This window comes from Amblyomma mixtum, chromosome 6 (assembly GCF_055824585.1).
Source record: "Amblyomma mixtum isolate Tamu chromosome 6, ASM5582458v1, whole genome shotgun sequence".
NCBI classification, from domain to species: Eukaryota; Metazoa; Arthropoda; class Arachnida; order Ixodida; family Ixodidae; genus Amblyomma; species Amblyomma mixtum.
The window spans coordinates 35206609-35215807 of record NC_143017.1 but is presented as its reverse complement, the minus strand read 5'-3'; the positions used below and the strand labels follow the sequence as shown (position 1 = coordinate 35215807).

The 9199-nt window shown below is 49.0% G+C and overlaps 1 protein-coding gene across 1 annotated transcript; it reads right to left on the bottom strand.

Moving 5' to 3' along the window:
- Positions 1–4991: 4991 nt before the first annotated feature.
- LOC149338779 (uncharacterized) lies at positions 4992–8795 on the bottom strand. The gene is made up of 3 exons (XM_089550798.1): positions 7514–8795; positions 6752–6892; positions 4992–5734 (listed from the first exon to the last, which is right to left on the bottom strand). The coding sequence occupies exons 1-3, from the start codon at positions 8793–8795 to the stop codon at positions 4992–4994; spliced, it is 2166 nt and encodes a 721-aa protein (XP_089406924.1).
- Between the last annotated feature and the right edge of the window lie 404 nt (positions 8796–9199).

The following is a 9199-nucleotide window of genomic DNA, read 5'->3' as shown; positions in this document are numbered from 1 at the left end:
AACCGAAGGCTTTGCTGCGTCTATGGATCAACTAGAATTATGTGTTAAAGGGCAACAGAGTTTTTTAAAAAACAAGCCCAATGAGGCATGGAAGATAACCTCTGCAAAATAGTGGAGCCATGCGGGCCCCGAAAAGCTGCATAAAATTCAAATCAATGCCCGCTCGTTCTTTCCTTCCACAAGCAAATATGCTCGTCCTCTACTCTGGCTCCCAAGTCTTTGGTTTGGCGTCATGCGGAAAATTTTCGCTAAAGGCATTCCATTGGTGCATCGTTCTGACTAACGGACGAAGGGTGGGCGTAGCCGGGGCGTCGCGTCGTCTGCTTGTTGGGCGCACGCTTTCCGCAGCGCCTTCAGTTTTGGCACATGCCTACAAGCCCGCATGAAAAAAAAAAAAACCTGAGGAGTGCGCGTCCGGTGAAAGTCTTCAACCGTAGTCATAAAAAGTAAAGAACCGTAAAGCGGAGAGAATCGGTCCCCAGCCCCCCATAAGAGAGCCATCTGCGTGCGCGCTCCCTCGTCATTTTTTTTCTTCTCTAAGGAAGGCCCCCCAAACCAGGTTCTGTTCTGGGCGTATGCCCTGTCGTGTGTAGTAGAGCCTTTCCCTCGCTAGCACACTCGACCGCTACGCAAACACACCACTTATCGTTAGTGCACCTTGCCTACGCCTTGGCTCCGTTGAACGACATGAGCTTAGCGGAGAAACGACACAAACACACAGAAACCAAACACTGAAAGAAAACAATATTGCACCGGACTAAGTCACAATTCATCAAAAAAACGGGCGAAAACGCAAAAAGACGCAAGACATTAAGACACACAAAAGGAGCAGAACAAAGGCTCAAGAAAAATTACTTCATGTTACACATTGACATCATGAAATGTTTGAGCCCTGATTTAAGCCTTCGAATTTTAAGGCCGGTGATAGCGTATTCTGAGAAAAAAAACGAAGAGAAATGAATAATTTGTTTTCCGTAATATCTGCAATGGTTTACTGCAGTTCTCAATTTTTGTTGCTACTGATGCGGAGTTCTTGTAAAAATCAGGCGAATATTCAAGCCCGCGCAGATGATGCTTGAGGATGCCAGACCACAATTTCAACAGGCGAAAGAGATATATAAGGCGCTGCCCATTCCGCTGTGCCCGCTGGCGAACTGTTCAGAGGATCAATGAATGCTTTCCTTCCATAGTGGCGCTTGATCAAAAGGCGCCACCTGGTTGATTCTGAATGCATCTTCGATGACGATTACCGTATGAGGCACGCGTGAAAATGCAAGCACGAGCAAATCATGCTTTGTAGGCGGAACCACAATTTACACATGCGAAAAAGATGCGTAAGGCGCAGCGCGTCACGCTATTACCGCTTCTAAAGTGTAGTCGAGCTAGAAGGTGTGCCCTTACTTCATTGCATCGGTGTGGAAGTTATCTTAAAATGTTCTACACGCTACATTCAATCTTTCATGACCTATTTGAGCATTCTCCAAGCCCGACAAAAATTCGACTTGTGCTGTCATTTCAAACGCCAGTTTCGAATGATCGTAAGTGTGGTTTATATATTAAGGCGGAAGCCTTTAATGCCTCATCGTTGTAAGCAGGAGTTGTCGACAGAAATGTCACGCTCTTCAATTGGTCGAAATGGTCGTGACGTCAGAGTGCGTGAATTTAAATCCAAGCCAATTGTACTTTTGCTAGTAACCATGCAGCCAATTAAAGGGTTGGCATAGTGATGTTCCAAGTAAAAGACGTAATTAAATAAACAAAACTGAGAGGGAAATTAGTTGAGTTGGGGAATCGAACCGGGGTCTCCGCAGTGCGAGAAGAGTACCGTATTTTCCGGTATATAAGACGCGGCTTTTTTTTTTCAAAAATCTTGCTGGTGCGTCCTATACAAGGGTGCGTCTTATATGCGACTTTTTCTGCTTTTTTTTGCGAGTTCAGAAATTACTGAGGTCCATGTTCAAGCTTTTTTCACCGAAAAAACATCACTACCATTGACGCGGTTTTAACACGGTTAATACTTCAATACGGGGACCACCGAGAGCAACTTTATTATTAAACGGTGGGGATGACGACTTCCGGAATCATAAACCCGCGACCGTTTCGCAGGCCCCAAGCAAAAGTAATGCGAAATGCCAAAAGATGGCGACAATCGCGTTTCTCGCCATTGTCAAGACAAGCCGGCGTTTCTTTCAGCCACCCTTTGCAACTTTGTTTGCTCCACGTACGCAGTGCGTACGTAGTGCGAAGAAAATGTTTCAGCTGGGTCGCCTCCAGAAATGGGCGTGCTTTTTGATAGCACATCTTAAGATCAAGACTTCGAAGGTTTTAAGTTAATATAAAATGTTCTTATGAACATAAAGAGAGCTCCTTCGTTCTTTTTTTCTTTTTTTGCTAAAACGTGCGCGGGTATGGCGTGAGTGTTGCCTTTTTCGATCACTCAGCGGTGCTTAAGAACTTCTCACAGGTAAGGTGCATTTTGGAATGGTCGCACAAGCATGTTTAATTAAGCCTCACGAGCCTAACTGGGTAAGTTGGGATGCGTCTTATACACGGGTGCGTCTTATATACTAACTTTTTCAATGACAGCCTGCATATATGGGGGGGTGCGTCTTATACACCGGAAAATACGGTACGCTAACCACTCCGCCATGCCATCTTTTTTTTTTTCTTCAACATGGTATTTATTACAGTGATGTAATGTTCTATGTACATGAACTATATACAAGCCATTACGAAAACAGTGGTAAACAATACATATTGAAAAGACCATGCACTAGAAAAGGGGCCATGCAGAGCACATCACTAATAGTGAGTGCCACTCCAGTTCGTACTCAGTCTGGGCATGCACGTCTCTTAGATGAACAACCATTCGACTGAATTGATCCTTTGTAGACACAACAGGTTCACAGTGTCTGTCCATCATGCTGGTTTTCCAGAGGCTGTGCACTTCAATCAGAAAGTACATGTCCAGGGGTTCATCAACAAATGGCAGCGCAGTGAGATAGCGAACAGAATGTGGAGTCAGATGAATTCTTTTTTTAAATGTGCGTTGCAGGATATCCCAGAAGAGTACTGCATCTTTTCAACTGATGAAACAATGCTCAATTGTTTCTGGTTCATCACAAAGGCGGAAATTAACGGTAGACCCAAAAATGCCCTTTTTCTCTAACCATGTTCTAACGGGCAAGGTACCGGTGTGTAACTTAAAGAAAGAGGTCTTTGTACACGGCGAGACTGGCATCTTACGAACTCTTTTGAGGACGTCATGCCCCGGTAAACCAAAATACAGAGAGCGGTACACGGGCTGAGGGAAGAGCATACTAATCAAATCCTTATACAACTTTTTTCCTCGACACTAAAAAGAGGAACTCAGGAGAAAAACGAACAAGTAAGAAACGGACAGCCAAATACACCTCTTGCATTATGCCCCACAAACACTGACGGTCACAAACATTGGAAGACACAATGAGGTTGGGTAAAACATGAACTAAATTTGTTTGCAGGAATGAACGTACTATTGGCTGTGTAGTGTCACGGAAAAACATGAAACGTGACACTATCTGTCGGACGTACAGGTGAACTAGAACAAGGCCGCCAGCGCTTACAGGCCGAAAAAGGTTATCACGCCTCATGGATTCAAAAGACGAATCCCACAAAAAAGTAGCAAAAACCCTGTGAAAACGCTGGAAAGGAAGTCTTGCGCAATGAATAATTTGCAGTACATACTATATTTTAGTGGCGAGAAACAGATTACAGGCGGTCGCCCTGCCAAAAATTGAGAGGCCATGGGGGCCAAACGTTTGAGCATAGCGCTTATTAAAGATCAGGTAGCATGGTCGTGCCGGAGAGGGGTTGAGGAAGGTCGGAGACGAGGTTTAAGGGAAAAACAAGAAGAAGAACTTTATACATGGGAATTTACATATATACAAACAGCAACTGAGAGAACGTGTCAGTAAGAGAGTCTCAAAACAAGGAGCAAAGCTACAAGACGATGAGCTCAGATGGTCAGGAGCTACTCGGCCGTCCAAGGCGCCGAGTTTTATATCCTTCCTTGTCCCTGGGCTCCCTAGATGGGGGCGGGCTTGTCGGGAAAGGAGGGTCCTGAAAGTTCACTGTGGCACCCACACACACACACACTCAATAGGGAACACGTCCCCGTCACGTGTTGGGAGAGAAGGATGCACTCTGCGTCGCGCAGATTCTGGAATGCTCTCGAACAGCATTCCTGCGCCTTTCATGTGGTCGCACGTGCTCGGGGTAGGGGAAACGGTCGATGACCACTTCTCCCTGGAAGACGGCTGCTGCTGTCAACTTGATGTGCCCCTTGGAATGTCTAGTAATGCGAACCGTGGCAGCTAACTTCTTTCTGTACTGCAGAGCTGGCTGGCCAAATGCGGGGTGGATGACTGACGCCGCTTCCGTGGCTAATTCAGGCGTTGACCCCGCATGCCTTTCGTGACTCATCGGCATTCCGCTGCAACCGCGCCGATTTTCTTCTCGCGATGAAGGCGAAACGTAACAGACTGCCCCGCCGGGAGAAGGAGATCCCGATGGACAGGGGACTGCATCCGCTGTCTGGAGGGATGTCGCTCGAGGCTGCTTTTAACTGGAGTCGGTCATCTCTCGTTGCTTCTTGAGCCCAGCGCACCTCGAAGTCTTCCTTCGCACGTTCAGGTTCACAAAGGGCACTGCAACGTGACTTCAAAATGAGCGGTTCCCTGCTAGCGTTAGAACTACGCCGAAAACCCAACCGGTCAGTCAGCAAGCACGACACAATCCACACTAAGCAATGCCAGGCTCTTTCCCTCTTATTCAGTCATTTAATCCTTTAATCCCTGGGAGTAGTCCAGCAGCACTCATTGTCCACAAATCCGAACATTACACTGCAAAACCCGTCTCACTTTGAAACAAAAAAGCAAAACAATATGTTCAAAAGCCTATATCAGGAAAAAAAACACCAGTAAGCAGCAACTTCGAGGCTGATTCTTGCGCTAGGGACTTCGACTCAAGCCATCGGCGTTACCGTTGAGACTCCCCTTTTTGTAACGCACCTCAAAAGAATATTGTTGCAATACGAGGCTCCAGCGGAGGAGGCGGCCATTTTTGGAAGAGATTATCTGCAGCCATTGGAGAGGGCAATGATCCGTCTCTATGATAAACCTCGAGCCGGCAAGGTAGCACGACAATTTCTGAACGGCCCATACGAGACACGCGCATTCTTTCTCGGTGGCGCTGTACGCCTGCTCACGGCTGGTCAGCTTACGAATAGCATACAGGACAGGGTGCTCCTCTTCTCCATTTTCCTTCTGGCACAACACAACGCCCATGCCCCGCTCACTAGCATCGCACTGAACCACGAAACCTTTAGAGTAGTCAGGCGATCGTAGCACAGGCTGACTCGTTAGAGCGCTCTTTAGGGTGCTAAAGGCTGTTTCCATTTTTTCGTCCCAGGCGACTGTTTGTGGCTCTGTTTTCCTGAGAGCATCCGTCAAGGGACTCGCGATATCAGAATACCTGGAGATGTACCTCTGATAGTAGCCGGCGACACCCAAGAAAGACCGGATATCAGTCTTTGTGCGCGGCTGCGGGAAGTCTCGTATCGCGGTTACCTTTAGTTCCGAAGGGCGGCGACGGCCCTGGCCAATCACGTGACCGAGGTAGACAACCTCGGCCTGTGCCAACTGGCACTTAGGAGCCTTGACCGTCAAGCCCGCGTCGCGCAGGCGGGTTAAAACTGCCCGCAAGTGTGCCTTATGCTCAGGCCACGATGCGGAAAATATTGCTACATCGTCTAAATACGGCAAAGCGAACTCTTCCTGTCCCCGCAACACTTTGTCCATGAGGCTAGAAAAGCAGTACGGCGCATTCTTTAAACCAAAACTCAAAACTTTAGGACGGAATGTTCCCATTGGTGAAATGAACGCCGCATATCTACTAGCCTGCTCTGTAAGGGGAACCTGCCAGTAACCCCTGACTAGGTCTAGTGTGGAGATAAACTGAGCGTTACTAACTTTCTCGATGCGCTCCTCGATGTTCGGAATCGGATAAATTTGATCCTTAGTGATGGAATTAAGCTTGCGGTAATCGACGCAAGGACGAGGGTCCTTGCCCGGTACCTCCACTAAAATCAAAGGGGAGGTATAATCACTCTCACAAGCCTCAATAACATCCAGCTCAAGCATTTTCTTTACCTCAGCTTCCATAATATCGCGCTGGCGCGGCGGCACCCGGTACGCCTTGGACCGTACCGGCTCTGCCGAGTTAAGTTCTATGTCATGAGTAAGCACGGAAGTCCTACCTGGCCTATCAGAGAACTGACCTCGAAACTCTTGCAAGAGCTCGTGCAGCTCGGTTTTCTGCTCAGGCGATAGCGGTGCTTTCAATACCAAGTCACTAATTACTTGTTCAGTGCCTTCCCTGTTCGTCACTGAACCCAATCCCGGAAGCTCGACCGGAAGCTCTTCGGGAGCGTTTACCATCATACACACCACTGCTTCCCGTTGTCTATATGGTTTGAGCAGATTACAGTGGTAAACCTGCTGTACTTTACGTTTTCCTGGTAGGTTCACTACGTAGTTAACGTCCGACAGTTTTTGCACAATCCGTGCCGGACCCTCCCACTGCACATCGAGCCTGTTTTTCAGCGATGTCCGTAAAATCATTACGTCGTCGCCCACCTCAAAACGACGGGCCCTTGCTGTCCGATCATAATAAACTTTGGCCCTCTGCTGGGCTTTTCTCAGTGCTTCACCTGACAACTCCTGTGCCCTTTTTAAATGTTCGAGCAGCCCCAGTACGTACTCCACCACGACTGGGTCGTCGCCCCGGCCTTCCCACGATTCTCGAAGCATGCGTAGCGGAGACCGCAGCGTGCGACCATACACAAGCTCAGCTGGCGAAAACCCCGTAGCCTCATGGGGCGCGGTTCTCAATGCAAACATCGCTGCAGGCAAGCATAGCTCCCAGTCTGTTTTCTTTTCAAAACACAACGCTCTCAATACCCGCTTCATGACGGAGTGGAGCTTCTCAACGGAGTTCGATTGGGGATGGTACACGGAGCTATGTAAAAGCTTTATTCCACACCTTTTTAGAAAGGCCGTGGTCAAAGCGCTTGTAAACACCGTGCCCTGGTCTGACTGGATTTCCGCAGGAAAACCAACCCGAGCGAATATGGACAGTAGTGCATTAACAATCTCAACCGAGCTGAGCTCTTTAAGCGGTACGGCCTCGGGGAACTTTGTTGCTGGGCAGATCACAGTCAAAATGTGTTTGTAGCCAGAGGTCGTTACCGGCAGTGGTCCTACCGTGTCAATAACGAGTCGTCTAAAGGGCTCCGTAATGATAGGCACCAACTTCAACGGCGCTCGCGCTTTGTCCCCAGGTTTGCCCACACGCTGACAGGTGTCACATGTCCTTACGAACAGTTCTGCGTCACGGAAACACCCCGGCCAATAATATTCTTGCAAAAGGCGGTCCTTAGTCTTTTTAACTCCTAGGTGCCCGGACCACGAACCTCCATGAGACATGCGCAACAAATCCTGACGATAGCGCTGAGGCACGACGAGCTGATCGAACTCAACTCCCCTGCGGTCGAGATACTTGCGGTACAGGATCCCCCTTCTTTGTACAAAACGGACATTTTTCTGGGCGATCTCTTCTCTCACATTGCAGCGGATATTCTCTAGGCTGCGGTCCTTTTTTTGCTCTGCTATCAGATCACAACTGCGGACTTCTAGTAACCTATTAAGTCCCTCTGACGTAGGCGCGATGAGCAGGTCTGCAGGTAGTTCCTCTAATTTTTCGGTGTCCGGCATTCTCTCTGGCACATCCGATGCCTTCAACGTTTCAGGCTCCTTTCTACACAGTGCAGATATGCTCTCAATCTCAGTGTGCTGTATCTCCGACCCTTTTTCACTGTTCGGCAGCGTCGCCTCCGCAACTACCGCCTTTGCAGCTAGCTCCAGAGCTCTCGATCTAGTTAAGGCCTGAACACTAGCCTCACCAAACAAAAGTCCCTTTTCGCGCAAGAGTTGATCGGACCTGTTTGAGAATAGGTACGGGTACTGAGGGGGGAGCATAGATGACACCGCGGCCTCTGTCTCAAGTGCGCCGAAAGGTCCTTCAATACGCACTTTTGCTACGGGCAAACACACGCTGTGTGCTTCTACGGCTTGTTTGATCCACGCGCACTCGCCCGTGAACATATCGGGTTCTACGTACGAGGGGTGAACCACATCCATCGTCGCCGCAGAATCCCGAAGAACTCGGCACTCTTTCCCGTTCACAACGAGGTCTCGTATGTACGGCTCGAGAAGCTTCATGTTTTCGTCGCCACTGCATACTGACAAAAGCACGAGCTTTGTTTTCGCTTCGGGACACTGCGCCGAAAAGTGTCCCGGCTTCTGGCAAGTATAACACGCGCGCGGCCGCCTTGCCTCGAACCTCTTTCTGCGTTCGGCTTCCGCCGTCTCTTTGCGCTCGGACGGACTGTTTTCACTCTGGTCCGCACCACGTTTGCCCTCCTTTATTCTAATGGGCGTGAACTTCGGCCTCTCGAACTTCGAGCCGAATTCACTCTTTTGACCGTCCTTAGCTCCGCGAGCCCGACGAGTCACAAACTCCTCTGCTAGCTCGGCGGCTCTCGTCACCGTACTGACGTCTGGCCTGTCCAAGACCCAGTACCGAACGTTCTCCGGTAACCGTCTATAAAACTGTTCCAGCCCGAAACACTGCAGAACCTTCTCGTGATTACCAAAGGCCTTCTCCTCTTTGAGCCATTCCTGCATGTTTGACATAAGTTTGTAGGCGAAATCCGGATACGACTCATTTTTGTCTTTCTCAGTTTCGCGAAAGTTCCGCGGAACGCTTCCGCTGACAGCCTGTACTTTTTTAGCAGACTCGACTTCACATGATCAAAATCCTCTGCCTCCTCTTTCTTCAGGCGAGCGATTACGTCGGCCGCCTCAGCGGGCAACAAAGTGAGCAAGCGCCGTGGCCATGTTTCCCGAGAAAACCCCTGCTGCTCGCACGTTCGCTCGAAGTGAACAAGGAACAAACCAATGTCCTCTCCAGTCTTAAACGACCGCATCAAGTCAGTCATTTTGTACAATACCCGCTCTCCTGCACTGTGTGCCTGACCTCCACTACGAGCGCGTTCCATCTCTATTTCGAGACGCTTCATTTCCAAAGCGTGTTGACG

Bases quoted from the DNA above. Each gene is read 5' to 3' on its own strand.
- LOC149338779 (XM_089550798.1), bottom strand. From the start codon at position 8,795: ATGTCAAACATGCAGGAATGGCTCAAAGAGGAGAAGGCCTTTGGTAAT. The intron at 6,893-7,513 runs GTTCGTGGTCCG...GGTTTTCGCCAG, and splicing joins GTTGCGCATGTCTCATGGAG to CTGAGCTTGTGTATGGTCGC. The intron at 5,735-6,751 runs GTGAAGCACTGA...ACTTGCGGGCAG, and splicing joins AAGGGCACAGGAGTTGTCAG to TTTTAACCCGCCTGCGCGAC.